This window comes from Pseudophryne corroboree, chromosome 1 (genome assembly GCF_028390025.1).
Source record: "Pseudophryne corroboree isolate aPseCor3 chromosome 1, aPseCor3.hap2, whole genome shotgun sequence".
In the NCBI taxonomy this organism is placed as follows: domain Eukaryota; kingdom Metazoa; phylum Chordata; class Amphibia; order Anura; family Myobatrachidae; genus Pseudophryne; species Pseudophryne corroboree.
Genome location: NC_086444.1, coordinates 875,408,548 through 875,423,901, shown reverse-complemented (window position 1 = coordinate 875,423,901; position 15,354 = coordinate 875,408,548). Strand labels below are relative to the sequence as shown.

At 42.0% G+C, this 15,354-nt stretch overlaps 2 protein-coding genes across 5 annotated transcripts in view; one reads left to right on the top strand and one right to left on the bottom strand.

The window, feature by feature from the left end:
* Window positions 1-8,151, top strand: part of LOC134914771 (kelch-like protein 23) — a 43,671-nt gene extending 35,520 nt beyond the window's left edge. The window contains exons 2-3 of the mRNA XM_063920073.1: window positions 2,734-3,145; window positions 5,984-8,151. Coding sequence (XP_063776143.1) covers window positions 2,734-3,145; window positions 5,984-6,302 — 731 coding nt within the window. The 3' untranslated portion in view covers window positions 6,303-8,151. The remainder of the gene's footprint in view (window positions 1-2,733; window positions 3,146-5,983) is intronic.
* Window positions 8,152-8,242: 91 nt separating this feature from the next.
* Window positions 8,243-15,354, bottom strand: part of LOC134914699 (ceramide synthase 2-like) — a 283,044-nt gene continuing 275,932 nt past the window's right edge. For all 4 annotated transcript variants that reach the window (XM_063920068.1, XM_063920067.1, XM_063920069.1 and 1 more), the window contains 2 exons: window positions 9,572-9,728; window positions 8,243-8,831 (listed from right to left, as the gene is read on the bottom strand). In XM_063920068.1, the coding sequence (XP_063776138.1) occupies window positions 8,652-8,831; window positions 9,572-9,728 (337 nt within the window). In that variant the 3' untranslated portion in view covers window positions 8,243-8,651. The remainder of the gene's footprint in view (window positions 8,832-9,571; window positions 9,729-15,354) is intronic.

Here is a 15,354-nt window from a genome sequence, read left to right as displayed (position 1 = left end):
GGGTATGTCTCAGTGGTTGAGAGAGGTATCACAGGTGTTGGTTGGCTATGTGAAAGATATTTCCCCTGAAATGTTGTTCCCCATATTTTGTGTCAGAGTACCATACTCAGAGAGGTAGGATAGATTGATTTGAATCAGAAGTGAGTCAGCAATTCCAACCGGAAGTATTTTTAATGAACTCTGGATTTGGAATGATTGATTGATTGATTAAAGTACGTTACTTTGGTAGTAAATCACAAAAAGAAGACTCTGGCATACAAAAAGAATAGGCACATGCAATTCAATACAGTTCACGCCACAAAAGATCATCCAATATGCAAAAGACAAGTAATTTTAATCAGAGAATAGTAATTGGAGTCTGGATGAAGAACAATTGGAATCACAAACTAACAATGTAAATCATTGGAATCCTAAAATAATATCAGACACTGTGCATACCATTCTATAATGTGATGCCAAGTACAGTGAATAATAAACTAATTTTGCGGCTGCAAGATGGTCGTGCCGGCGATACTGCATTCCGACTGCCAATTTCTTAATGGTATGCACTACTGACCCATACCACCATACTTGCAGCACTGCTTGTAGCTGACCAGTTGTGTTATCTAGTACATAGCAGTATGTGCTGTTCCCTACAAAAGGGGCGCTACTAAACATTCACATGCTACAAAGCCCCCTTCATCCATAACTATGGCTGATCTTGTATAGATGACGTCAACTATGATGTTCATCAGGTAACTCTGCCTAACATATATGACAATTGTGAGGAGTCTGAATAAGCAGGTGATATCACAGCTGAAGATATGGACATAGGTTTCACCATACTTAGTATAGACTCTGAATGTGCTTTCTCTGCAGCCAGGTATATAGGGAAATCTGAACATGCCCAGCTTTTTCGTAGGTCGTACTTTCAGCAAATGTAAAAAGGGGATCAGTATGAATAACCAGTGGTCGTGATGCCGGCCGTCAGTATACCGTCAGCGGCATCCCCAGCCGCCAGTATGCCAGCAGCAGGGCAAGCGCTAAGAATTCCCTTGCAGGCTCAATGGGTCGCTGCGCTCGCCACAGGTTCTATTCCCACTCTATGGGTGTCGCGGACACCCACAAGTGAGAATAGCCCCTGTGAGCCGGGATTCTGGCTGTCACCATTGTCGGCTGTCGGGATTCCGCCGTCGGCATCCTGACTGCCGTGATCCCGGCAGACGGCAAATTATCTGTATCCCGTAATAAGACTCACATTTTTGGAGGTGGAAAATTGCAGTTTGCATTAACTTCCAATTTCAAGTGTGTAGACATTTGAGCTGTTTTTGACCATTTTTCATTTGTTTTCTTCCCTTAATCTCAGTCCTGAATTAATACCGGGATCCATAAATAATTTTGGGACTGGAATACCTAGTATCAATTAGATTTGACCTAGTCTTCAAAGGCAATGACTGCACACAAACTATGCTATCAATTTGCCATATTGCCTTCGCTAAGAAGTTTTCACATTAATAACTTGGTAGATCAGATTTGGCCAGACTTTTGGACTCGGTGATCGACTGAAAGCTGAAAGGCTTACATGATCTACCACATAGACACTTTTGTGCACCCCAGAAAAAAGGGGTGTGATGTGCCACAAAGGGGGCGTGGTGTTGCTGCAAAAATGCTTAGGGACTGTCCCAGTGAAATCACACATTGGCATCCACAGGGAACACGAACACACACACACACACACACACACACACACACACACACACACACACACACACACACACACACACACACACACACACACACTCACTCTCTCTCTCTCTCTCTCTCTCTCTCTCTTTGTCCCCCACAAAAAAACATACATTAAATTGCACCAGTCTGCCACAGACTACTCACCTGACCGGTCAGAGAGAGGAGCTCCCGGTGCCTCCCTTCCCTCAGCTGTGGGCAACAGCGGCAGCCCACCAGCAGCCACAGTGCAGACCCCAGAGCACTGCAAGGGACGGCGGGTAGTTGCAGCCATGCCTGCCAGTCTTGAACGGCCCAGAGTCCCGGCATCGGCTGCACTGCGCCCCCTATGGGCAGGCACCCTCAAACTGGCCCTGCCCTCCCTTAATCTGGCTCTCTGATCCTCACTGAATGGAGACTGTCACATGTATTCAGTAATGAATACACCTGTGCTCTAGCACAGATTATGGAAGCCTGCACTATTAGAGGTCCCTGAGTACTGGAGTAGGGAATCATGGTTCTAGATCATCTACCATAGGTGTGGCCAAAGCATTAATCACGATTGACTGTGGACACTCAACTGGTCTGCCTCTGGGAGTTCTGCCCCTGTAGTTACTTACTTTAAGAAAATGTCGTCAGAATTCTAAAGTGGGCTATGACATGCCAGATGGAAATGACTGTAGATAAATGTAGTGTTGTGCACATAGACTGTGGTATTAAATAATTGTCTGTGGCTGAGTCTGATACCACAGCCCCTGGTAACTCCCATACACCATACCACCAGGGGACGTTATCTTGCTCTGAAGGTGGTGACTGGGTAAGGGTCAGAGCCATAACTAGACATTTTGATACCAGAAATAGAATTGGTACCCCCCTCCGGCACTATGGCCCTGGGTAAGGGGGGTAACACTTACAGTAATATTACTAAATTAGCATCATGTCCACCTGTCATTAGTTTGGTGGTAAAAGATGTAAAGTAAAAATGAATTGAAGCAAAAGTTCATTCTCTAACATGTTTTTGCTTCTTTACAGGCAACCTGGTGATTGTGACTGGGGGATATTTCCGTGGGGATTTTGTGTGGTATAGCATAGACTGTGTTCTCATTTACAACTCCTCCAATAACTGTTGGACAGATGGACCACCTATGAAGATGTCCCGGAACTGCCACTGTGCTGTGGGACTTGGCCTCCATCTGTATGTTATGGGCGGGAGCACAGATGAAGGTGTTATTGCAGATGTGGAGATGCTGGATTTAGCAGAGATGGCGTGGGAAAGTCGCAATCCTCTCATTAGACCAACTGAAAGAGCAGCTGCTGCTAGTGCTGATACTAAGCTTTATGTTATATGTGGCCGTGATGAGAACGGCGAGGTGTACAGCGGGGTACAGAGACTGAACACGGAGACTGATGTGTGGGATGTAATCACTTACTCTCCTATGCCCAGGTATGGGATTATAATAAACTGCAATCTCCATTTAAAAAAAAATTAACTCTAGAGTAAATGAACCACTTCTACATATGCATCCTTGCACACAAATTTGCTTTGTTTTGCTGTACAAAAGAAGAGGTGACTTGGGAGCGTGCACATGAAGCTGGAGCCCAGTAAGGCGGAGAGCACATTTAGCAGCAAACTCATTTGCTCCTTCAGCTCCACCACCTCCTCTCAATCTACACCCAGATCTACATTTACAAGAAAAAGAAATGACTGATTGCGCTGTCTCCCCAGGTGCGCATATGAATAAAGACACTTTTAAAATCACCTCTCTGGTTTTTATTTTAGTGCAAAAATTATATATCTCACACAACAATATATAAAAAAACTCAATATGCATGCATATTCATTAAGAGCTCATTCTAAAAACTGTAACACTATTTCTCTGTTTAAACATCCAGTGCTCAGACCTGTTGTTAAGAACAATTGTTTGTTCCACTAATATAATGTGAATGAAACATAACTTGTATTTCCACAGGAATAAGTGGTGTTTTTCCAAATATGATGGAACTCAGTCCTTTACATATAGACACAGTTCTTGTTCATATACTGGGCATAGTCCATAGACTGTCAGTTTATTGACTGTTATAAGCCGCTTACCGCCGTATCCGTGAACATAGAGGTGCTGGGGAGATCCTCGCTGTGCACAGCGGCAGTGTTTACTCTCCCTTTCCCCGTCTGTCCTCCGTGGTGGTAGCGGTACTAGATGGTCTCTATCCCTCGGCGTGTTGGGGCCGCTTGTATGTGGACGCTAGCAGAGCAGACTCTCCACCTGGCTGGCCGCGTCTCCTCTGATTGCTATTCACCCTGCTGAGTGACACCCCACTTTTGGTTCTACCCTGCCGGATTGGGAGCTAAGGACAACCGGCGAGACCTCATACACCTGCCGCCTAAGCTGAACCGCAATCAGAGGAGACGTGGCCAGCCAGGTGGAGAGTCTGCTCTGCTAGCGTCCACATACAAGCGGCGCCAACACGCCGAGGGATAGAGACCATCTAGTACCGCTACCACCACGGAGGACAGACGGGGAAAGGGAGAGTAAACACTGCCGCTGTGCACAGCGAGGATCTCCCCAGCACGTCTATGTTCACGGATACGGCGGTAAGCGGCTTATAACAGTCAATAAACTGACAGTCTATGGACTATGCCCAGTATATGAACAAGAACTGTGTCTATATGTAAAGGACTGAGTTCCATCATATTTGGAAAAACATCACTTATTGCTGTGGAAATACAAGTTATGTTTCATTCACATTAAATTAGTGGAACAAACAATTGTTCTTAACAACAGGTCTGAGCACTGGATGTTTAAACAGAGAAATAGTGTTACAGTTTTTAGAATGAGCTCTTAATGAATATGCATGCATATTGAGTTTTTTAATATATTGTTGTGTGAGATATATAATTTTTGCACTAAAATAAAAACCAGAGAGGTGATTTTAAAAGTGTCTTTATTCATATACGCACCTGGGGAGACAGCGCAATCAGTCATGTCTTTTTCTTGTGCAGTTCTTTGGTTAATGAGGAGGGAGAACAAGAGAGCTCTCCACCTCATAATCAATATTTTTCTGTACGAACACAGGTACAGCTGGACGGAGGTTGCAGCTTATAGTCTATTATAAAGTAAAAATCAAGTATTATGATTAATTAATTAGCGCCTGGATCAGTGTTGTTTTTTTCAGATCTACATTTATTCCTGTCCTCCCACCAACATTTTGATCCCGTTTGCTCAACTGTCGGCCCACCATCTCTACCTGGATGACCTAATGATTCCATAAAATGAACAAACTCTTCCCTGTGCTAATGTCACTACCCCTTCCCACATCTCCCACACAGCTGATAACATCGCTCTCTCCCTGGTTCTCCATGCACACTGCCTCTGTGTTATCTCTGACTCTGCCCTTTAACTCTCACACCCAGTACCTCTCTTAGGGGCAGATGTATTAAGCCGTGGAGAGTGATAAAGGTGAGAGATAAAGCACCAGCCAATCAGCTCCCGTCATTTTTCAAACACAGCCTGTAACATGGCAGACACTTTATCTCTCTCCATTTTATCACTCCCCAAGGCTTAGTACATCTATCCCTAAGTCTTGTTGCTTCCTCCACCACAACATCACCTAACCTGGCTCATGTGCTCATTATTTCCAACCTTGGCTACTACAATCTCCTCATTGGCCTTTCCCCTCTACAATCCATCTTGCATGCTATGGCTAGGCTACTCTTCCGCTCCAGCTGCTCCTAATCTGCTGCCCCACTCTATAAATCCCTTCGCTGACTTTTCAGTACTTCCAGAATTAAGTCAAGCTCTCAACTTCATGGATACGATACATCCCGCCACTTATCAGGTACATACTGGCGTTAATAATGCTGATATGCACTTAGAACGGCAGCAGTGATAGGACTTCCAGGTTTATGACCTGAGTCCTTCTGTGCAGGTACAATAGATCTGCCTATAAAGAGGCATCATTGCTGCTCTGCATGACCCACATTTGTGTGAACACACCCTTAATGAACTTTGCCTATGTGTTAATGCCCTTTCTGTCCCTATTCCGCTTCTGCTCTGTAAGGTGTGATAGTTATGCATTTGCAGATATGCTTGGGCTCCGTCTCTGAGCATGTGCATAGTGAAACCCTGCCAAAAACTACACACACTGGAGGATTACTCAGTCTGAACCAGCCACATAATCTATGGTGTTAGAGTATTAATTACAGTACTACAAAATATAGATGCTATTTAATAGACACTATATGAAGTTCTAAGAAGCAATTCTAACACTGGTTGTTTTTTAGGTATGATCTCTGTGCTACAGTGCTTAATGGAGTTCTATATACCATTGGAGGGAAGGCTCTACGCTATGACTTTTGCACTGGAAAATGGTCAGTAATTGAAGAGGAATGCCTCAACCACAAGTTCTTTATGGGGTGCTGTTCTGCCAATGGGCGAATTTATGTCCTGGGTCAGAGAAGAGCTGGGGTAACTCATGATATTCCCAGTTTTGTTCTGTATGACCCATACCTGGACATCTGCCAAGTAGAAGATGACAAGCTCCCCTGTCCACTGCCCATCAGAGGCTGTGTGGCCATGAGACGCTATGATGTTTGGTCCTGACATCGACAAATACACAGATGACATGCATGTAAAGCATTTGCAAAGGACTAGTTAGAATTACTATGTATGTTCCTGACAAATGCAGCTGTAATTTGTTTGTTGCACCTAGTTCTAATCACTTTAGTCAGTCTATTCTACTAAAGTAGTAACATGGTCCCTGGAGGAGGCATGGCAAGCTGTCTTGGGCTTTCCTCCTTGGATCAATCCTACTTAGCACACATGAATGTATATAAATGTGCCAAAATCAATTAGACTTTCTAGAGACCTGATTACATATCTCAGCTAATTATGTCCCTCCGTGACTTTACAGCAATATGGGAGCTAATGAGGTGTAAGAAAGTTTGTGTACACAGTTTGCTTATAGTTAATAGGATTGTGTAATTATACTGCCCATGTATATACGGTTTGAGGGATAAAGGAACACTTTGTACCCTGTCATGCCATGTCAGAGATGTGGGGACTGCCAGTTTGTTAGATAACGTGTTTGTATATTTTCTTAATTTCACCTTTCCCAACGTTTGCTGTGCACAAAATTTATTTACAGAGAAACACATTTTTTTTTAATGTGTTTCTGTGGAGGGAACATACAATGTGAGTTTATGTTGATACATTTGTCTAAAAAACAAAACAAAAAACCCTTGTAATTAAAAGTGTAAATCAATGTCTACATGCTGATATATAGTTATATAACCATGGTCTTCAATTGCCGTGTTATATTGTATAAAATCCTGCAATTTAGTGTTTTTCAAAAATAATTTTGGAAACGGCAGATAAGGGAAGTCTCCCACATCTAATGTTTCTCTTCCGTGACCGGCCAATGTAAATGAAACATCTATAAGGCTGATTAAACAACCATTGGATCATTGGTCAGGGACATTCTACAGGCCCCAATGTGCTCACTGGTGATAAATGGAGACTCAGCCCAATAATGGCCACACTCTGAGTGTAAATGCTGCTGGCTACGGGGTCATTGGAGCTGTTCCATACCTGTTTACATGCCTGTACTAGCATCACACGTTTTAGCAAAACTATTTATTCGGACACCAGTAAGAGGCAGACGTGGACATTTTGGAATGCAGCTCTAGTTATTGAGGCAGGTGCAGTATTGTACATATGCATGTTAGTGGAGAGAATCATGCGCATATTCCGGTATTCTAGATCCCAGCTTACACAAGTACTGTATGTGTGATGCAGCTGGCAGAGTACTATGCATTTTAATCACATCTGCACTTGCAATAGAGGAGGCTGTAATGGGGCGCCCTGAATATAGGCAGAGTTCAGGTTCAGTGAGTCTGTGCTGATAGAACTGTGGTTAATGCAGATATGGACAGAAGTGGAGATACACTCAGTTGTATCATTAACACCTAATATAGGTTAGTGCAAGTACGCCCTGATGATGACGAGTAGCAAACCAAGTGTACACATAGGGAGCGGGTGCACAGCAAAGCATGCACGGAGTGGCCAGGCCAAGAGCTGCGTCGTGGATGCAGTTTCCTTGGCCTCACAAGGCCACCTGCAACGGCAAGCCTGAGTAAACCGATGATCGCGATGATCACCACTGCACCACAGATATGCACCTCCTCCTGTATTTACATTGCAAAGGACTGCAATTGTAATCCTTTCTGAATTAAGACCTTAGTTCTCTCAAAAAGTATGTAAATGTCACCTGTAGTGACTTCCACAGATTTGTATTATTCAGTTGCAGGTTTCCGCGTGTCATGGCAGTTTCACACTGGTGGAAATTTGTGATGTGGATTAAATAGAAAATTGCTTTATTCAAGAGATGGATAATCTTTAGTGAGATGTGTATAAACATGAAATGCTCCCCACCACCCAATCATATACTGTCTTTTAATGACATAATTGCAGAATAATTAATTGTATAAGAAGATGCCCAACACAAAGAAAAAACACACAAATGATTGTATTGACAGCAAAGCAACATTTCAAAAAAACATTTTATGGAAAGCATCACCCTAAGCATTTTAGAAATAGCTTACACAAAAATAAAATAGATCATACTTGTTAGTCCTATTTCTTGCGCTCTGCAAGTTAAAATAAATCCTTAGAGATCTTGAGTAATTCTGCAGGTGTACGTTATAAGCCATGATTATAGTGTGGGTAGAGAGCACAACTCACTCCAGCCCAGCATAATCTAATTGTAAATGCTGCCGGTTAGGAGGTCATGTAGCTCAGACAATATGTACATACAGTAGCTGTACTTAGGATCACAGATCTTTAACGCTCTGCAATGTGTGATGTACTGTAAAAGCAGCTAAGCCAGAGTGCATGATGGACAATAGCAGTGATGAGGTTTCAGGTAGCACAGTGCATCAGTAGCTACTCTGGCTAGCTGGTCTTTGAGTGGCTATTCTTTACTTTGGCTACGCCATTTTTTACAGCCTTGCGGGGAACACCGTTGTTGTTGCTGCTCCAGCAGCTCTTTTTGTACTCGACATCTGATGGCCTATTGCTGTCTTGCCCACTCTCATCGCTCTCTTCTACATCGCTCCGCACGTCGTCACCTACCTGTATGTAAAAAAATAATAATAAAAAAAAAAATATATATATATATATATATATATATAAAATGGAAACATAAGACATCACAAAAAATATAGAAGTTGTATATTTGTTAATAGTTATGAAGAAATGATCTAAGAAAACAGAGTAAAACTAGCAACCTAAACATTACTCTTATATACGGAGCTTAATACTATACTCCAATGCACAGTTTGTAAATATCAGCATAGAACCATTGCTTCCTCCCTCTTTAGCCTAAACTCCATTTCTCCAATTAACAATCAGGACTACTAAAGGCAAATGTATCTAGGAGCAGTAAACTGTGACTTGCAGGACAGGGGCTGGTACATCAGAACACTGAGATCCAGTAGATGGGAACAGCAGAAGATAGCGGGAAATAAGTGATGCTGAACACAAAGGGAGCCTAGGGCAGTGATATGAGATAAGGGGAGTCAGGACCTGCTCAACTCTCAACTCGCGGAGTTGGTTCAAAAACAGCTGCTCATTATTTTTTGGATATTTCAGGGAAACAAATTCACTACACACCTGTGAAACGGCATGTGATATGTGTCTTGATATTTAGTAATTGTTTGTACTTTGTTACTTTTATATATTACAAACTGTCACAGCCCAAGAATATATTGTTTTACTCGTCTAATTGACTGGATGAATAATCACAAAGATCATTAAACTCCTACTGACAAATACTAAAATAAAATATTGCCATCATTGAAGATAATTCTTACCATGCCGGTAAATGTGAACCTGTATATCATTCGTAGTATCATGTATGCCCAGAAGATGTGGAGTATTTGTAGAGTCATTAGAAGGGCATTAAAAAAATAGTATCCAAAGAAAGGTTGAAAGAGCACCATGGAGTGGTAATACGTGCTATAGATGATCCTGAAAAAACATGGAAACCGGCATTGTTATTTTTGAGTTATCTATTTTTGTACTCGTCATTTTCTTTTAGTAAGTAAAATGCATATGTATTACCTCTCAGCCGCTCACAATTTTATAGCAGGATAATTGGTTATAGCAAATATTTCTTCTGGGAGCAAGCGCTGATACCAACGTCACATAGTTTAATGACACTGGAAATCATTTTAGTCACATTAATCTAGCACTATGCACGGTAGCATATCAATTACTGCCCAACAAAAATTTTTATATTTGGTGCCTGGAATGTTAGTATTGATTTTGGTTATATTGGGCGTGCTAATTCCAAATACGAAAACAGTTTTTCTCTATTAGCTATACTTTTTGCACACAGCCAGACCGTGGCACATTGCCATCTGGGCGACTTTCAGTCATTTGTCCTGGTTGTCAGCAACTTTCTGGGCAACCACAAAGCTCAAAACTATGCTGAGCTTGTAAACAACATGCTCATTAATTTCAGAGACCTTGGATGTAATATGAGCATAAAAGTTCATTACTTACAAAGCCACTTGGACTATGATTGCAGATTACAGCTGGAATTTACAAAGAGAGTCCATTCAAGAATGTACTACAAAAGAAGTTTCCTAAACTAATTTTCTTTTCATTTATGGTTTCATTTTATTATTTTAAAGAAAAAGTGTTATTCTAGAAAATATTTTCAGACTATGTTTTTTAACGTTTTGTGTTTTATTATGTGAATCATAAGCCTAATATGAAATAGGGTAACACAATCAGACAATGTTTATATCTCAAGAATTAGAGCTAATAGGCAAAAATTAATATTATATTTGAAATCAGCACACACAAATATACATTAAATCATCTCAAAAATCCTCGGCACCAAAACACGTGTTGGGCTGTGTAATAAGAGACAAACAACTGCATTAAAAGTAGAGATATGCACAGGTTTTGGTTCTAAATCATTGGAGTGTTTTGGTTTAAAAAAAGCACCCTTAAGTGTTTTGGGTTCAGCTTTAGGTTTGGTTTTGGATCTAGATCTCTTTAAAATTCAATAAAAACAGCAAAAATCATGTAACGTGGACCTTTTTCTGTTCCTATAGTATCATTAACATTAATAACATTAATTTCCAGTCAATTTTGCCCACTACACTGTACACTCTCCTGCAATCCAAAACCTGAGATTTTGTTTTCAAATCCCGAGATCCGAACACGAAGGAAGACCCGGCCCGGTCCACTCAGAACCCCAAAAGTGATCAGAGACGAGCCTCAGTTCTACTCGGATCCCAAAAGTTTAGGTGTGCTTGGTTTTCAACAAAACCTCTGATTAAAAGAGATGTACTCTTCAGGGGTAGACATTTTAAAAAGTGTACTTTTACTGTAAGCAATATGAGTAAAGTATGTAATTTGTCATGAGGATTTTACTGATTATATCATCTGCTTGAAGCTGGAGCAAACTACTTAAATCAGGTTATTGGAAAACAGTGGTATTAATGGTCAATATTAATTGTAATCATTCATTTTAGATGCATATGTACATAAAGAAACACCACCATAATCTATATTACCATACAAGCAGAATGGTTGATTTTTAGTTTGGAGTTTAACTGAAACTAGTAATTCTTAGTTCAATTTAAAAAATGTAGATATTGAATGATTCTTGATAATAATTAGAAAGTTTGTTTTTATTTTTTCAAAACATATTTTATAATAAAAAGTGGACTTGTAGTACAACAGTACAGACACTAGATGGCACCTTAATATAGACGATGAGGAATGACAGTTTCTAAGTTATTATGTATATGATAGCTTGGCCCTTGTAGCTTTCTGATACAAAGTTTAGCTTTTGTTACTTTAGGGATATTACTGTATAATGTGAATGCTGACATTTTACCCAACATTACAAGGCAAAATCAACCTGGTTTTGCCTTGTAAATGATTTCCGCGTTAAAAATACTTCCATTTTCTGACGAAATCCCAGACCCTTGGCAACTTGGACCCTATAGCATTTACTCCCCACTTATTATTAATTTGTAATGAAAACGTAATAATCGGTAAATAGTATAGGACGTGTGCCATATTAAAAATACAATGGTCAGTTTGTTAATTTATCGTTATGGGAAAAAGTGAACATGTATTTCACGTTCCTGAATCCTTCTAACATTGGTGGACATTCCGAGTTTTTCGCTCACTGCCGTTTTTAGCAGAATAGCGATCAGGCTAAAAATGGGCGATTCTGCGCATGCGTATGGGCCGCAGGCGCTAAGTAATTTCACACAAAACTACGCAATTTTACACAGGTCCGAGCAACGCTTTTAAGTCGCTCTGCTGATCGGTGAGTGATTGACAGGAAGTGGGTGTTTCTGGTCGGAAACTGACCGGTTTCCGGGAGTGTGCTAAAAAACGCAGGCGTCTCAGGCTAAAACGCAGGAGTGGCTGGAGAAATGGGGGAGTGGCTGGCCGAACGCAGGGCGTGTTTGTGACGTCAAACTAGGAACTAAACGGACTGAAGTGATTGCAATCTAGGAGTAGGTCTGGAGCTACTCAGAAACTGCAGGGAAATATTTAATACCAGAACTGCTAATCTTTCGTTAGCAATTCTGCTAAGCTAAGATACACTCCCAGAGGCCGGCGGCCTAGCGTGTGCACTGCTGCTAAAAGCAGCTAGCGAGCGATCAACTCGGAATGAGGGCCATTTTGTAAGCAATTCATAATATACAAATCCTCTTCATATGATAATAACATATAGTAATTGTTTTGGAAGAATATGTACAGTATTAATATGAATAAGTATCACTATCAGTACATGTCATCAAATTGGCCAGATTATGTATATTTTTCATTTGTGATAGAGGGGAGGACATCTGGAAAACATGCACTGCTATGGACTTTGTTTACATTAAAAAATGTTTACTCTTATACTGGCCATACATTAGTACGACCAGCATCCGATCCGATTCCTCATAAGATTTCCCTTCATTCCCCCCCCGAGAGCCCCTGGCACACAATTTGGAGTTTTATGTGCATACGATGAAGCATACAATCTATCAATTGATTGTGTGCCTCACAATAAGCATGTGATCACCTGTAAGGAAATGCCACTCAAAAATGATGCTGATCATATACGATGCATTGTATGAGCATAAAACATTGGCCCTCATTCCGAGTTGTTCGCTCGCTAGCTGCTTTTAGCAGCCATGCAAACGCTAAGCCGCCGCCCTCTGGGAGTGTATCTTTGCTTAGCAGTGCGAACGAAAGGATTGCAGCGCTGCTACAAAAAAAATTGTGCAGTTTCTGAGTAGCTTGAGACCTACTCCTAGCTTGCGATCACTTCAGACTATTTAGTTCCTGTTTTGACGTCACAAACACGCCCTGCGTTCTCCCAGCCACGCCTACGTTTTTCCAGCCACTCCTGCATTTTTATCTGGCACGCCTGCGTTTTTTTTCACACACTCCCCGAAAACGATCAGTTACCTCCCAGAAACACCCACTTCCTGTCAATCACTCTGCGGCCAGCAGTGCGACTGAAAAGCGTCGCTAGAGCTTGTGTAAAACTGCATCGGCTTTTGTGAAAGTACGTCGCGCGTGCGCACCATACGCATGCGCAGAAGTGCCGATTTTTAGCCTGATCGCTGCGCTGCGAACAACGGCAGCTAGCGATCAACTCGGAATGAGGGCCATGGTACGATGTGCATACGATTACGACGATAATATGCGCTGCACATATGATCTCAGGATTCGAACCATGGGGCCGCGCATCGCATCGTAATCTTACCAAAAAACCCCACGTACGATATGCACACAATGCATCATACAACGCGCCTAGATCGTACATTCGTACGCGATATCATACTAGTGTATGGCCAACATTATAGTGATTTTATGTTTATGAAAAAGATTATGGGTTTAGTTTATGAAAAATAATAGCATTAAAATTCTGACATTCAATATACAATAGGTAACAGCACATAGTTTAACTTTCATGCAAAATATAGACGGGTCTACATCCTTGCTTGTTATTTATTTATCGCAGCTATGAAGGAGATTAGCGCAACTGGGTTTATTGCAGCGGTCATGGCAATTACAGATGTGTCCACATACATCTAGCTTCAATATGCCATGCCGTGTGAGATGCCTAGCGTAAGTGAGCTGCAGGGTCCTGTGTAACTCTGCTAGCACCCAGTGACCTTTCTCCCGAAAATGTATCTTAATCGCAACTAGGATGCACGGGGAGACTGTGCTCATTAATTTTAGATATGACACTTACTGTATGTATTGTGTGTGACTGTGGGGGTAATTCCAAGTTGATCGCAGCAGGAATTTTGTTAGCAGTTGGGCAAAACCATGTGCACTGCAGGAAGGGGGGGGGGTGGCGGGGGGGGGGGGCAGATATAACATGTGCAGAGAGAGTTAGATTTGGGTGTGGTGTGTTCAATCTAAAATCTAATTTGCAGTGTAAAAATAAAGCAACCAGTATTTACCCTGCACAGAAACAAAATAACCCATCCAAATTTAACTCTCTCTGCACATGTTATATCTGCCTCCCCTGCAGTGCACATGGGCCCTCATTCCGAGTTGTTCGCTCGCTAGCTGCTTTTAGCAGCATTGCACACGCTAAGCCGCCGCCCTCTGGGAGTGTATCTTAGCTTAGCAGAATTGCGAACGAAAGATTCGCAGAATTGCAAATAGAAATTTCTTAGCAGTTTCTGAGTAGCTCCAGACTTACTCAGCCATTGCGATCAGTTCAGTCAGTTTCGTTCCTGGTTTGACGTCACAAACACACCCAGCGTTCGCCCAGACACTCCCCCATTTCTTCAGACACTCCCGCGTTTTTCCCATAAACGCCAGCGTTTTTTCACACACGCCCAGAAAACGGCCAGTTTCCGCCCAGAAACACCCACTTCCTGTCAATCACACTACAATCACCAGAACGATGAAAAATCCTCGTTATGCCGTGAGTAAAATACCTAACTTTTGTGTAAAATAACTAACCGCATGCGCTCTGCGAACCTTGCGCATGCGCAGTAAGCGACTAATCGCAATATAGCGAAAATCGGCAACGAGCGAACAACTCGGAATGACCACCATGGTTTTGCCCAACTGCTAACAAAATTCCTGCTGCGATCAACTTGGAATTACCTCCAGTGTCTGAATATGGGGGGTCATTCCGAGTTGATCGCTCATTGACGATTTTCGCAACGGAGCGATTAAGGCAAAAATGCGCATGCGCATGGTACGCAGTGTGCATGCGCTAAGTATTTTAGCACAAAATTTAGTAGATTTACTCACGTCCGAACAAAGAATTTACATCCTTGAAGTGATCGGAGTGTGATTGACAGGAAGTGGGTGTTTCTGGGCGGAAACTGACCGTTTTCTGGGAGTGTGCGGAAAAACGCAGGCATGCCAGAATAAAACGCAGGAGTGTCTGGAGAAACGGGGGAGTGGCTGACCGAACGCAGGGCGTGTTTGTGACGTCAAACCAGGAACGAAACGGGCTGAGCTGATCGCAATGTAGGAGTAAGTCTCGAGCTACTCAGAAACTGCTAAGAAATTTCTATTCGCAATTCTGCTAATCTTTCGTTCGCAATTCTGCTAAGCTAAGAGGGCGGCGGCCTAGCGTGTGCAATGCTGC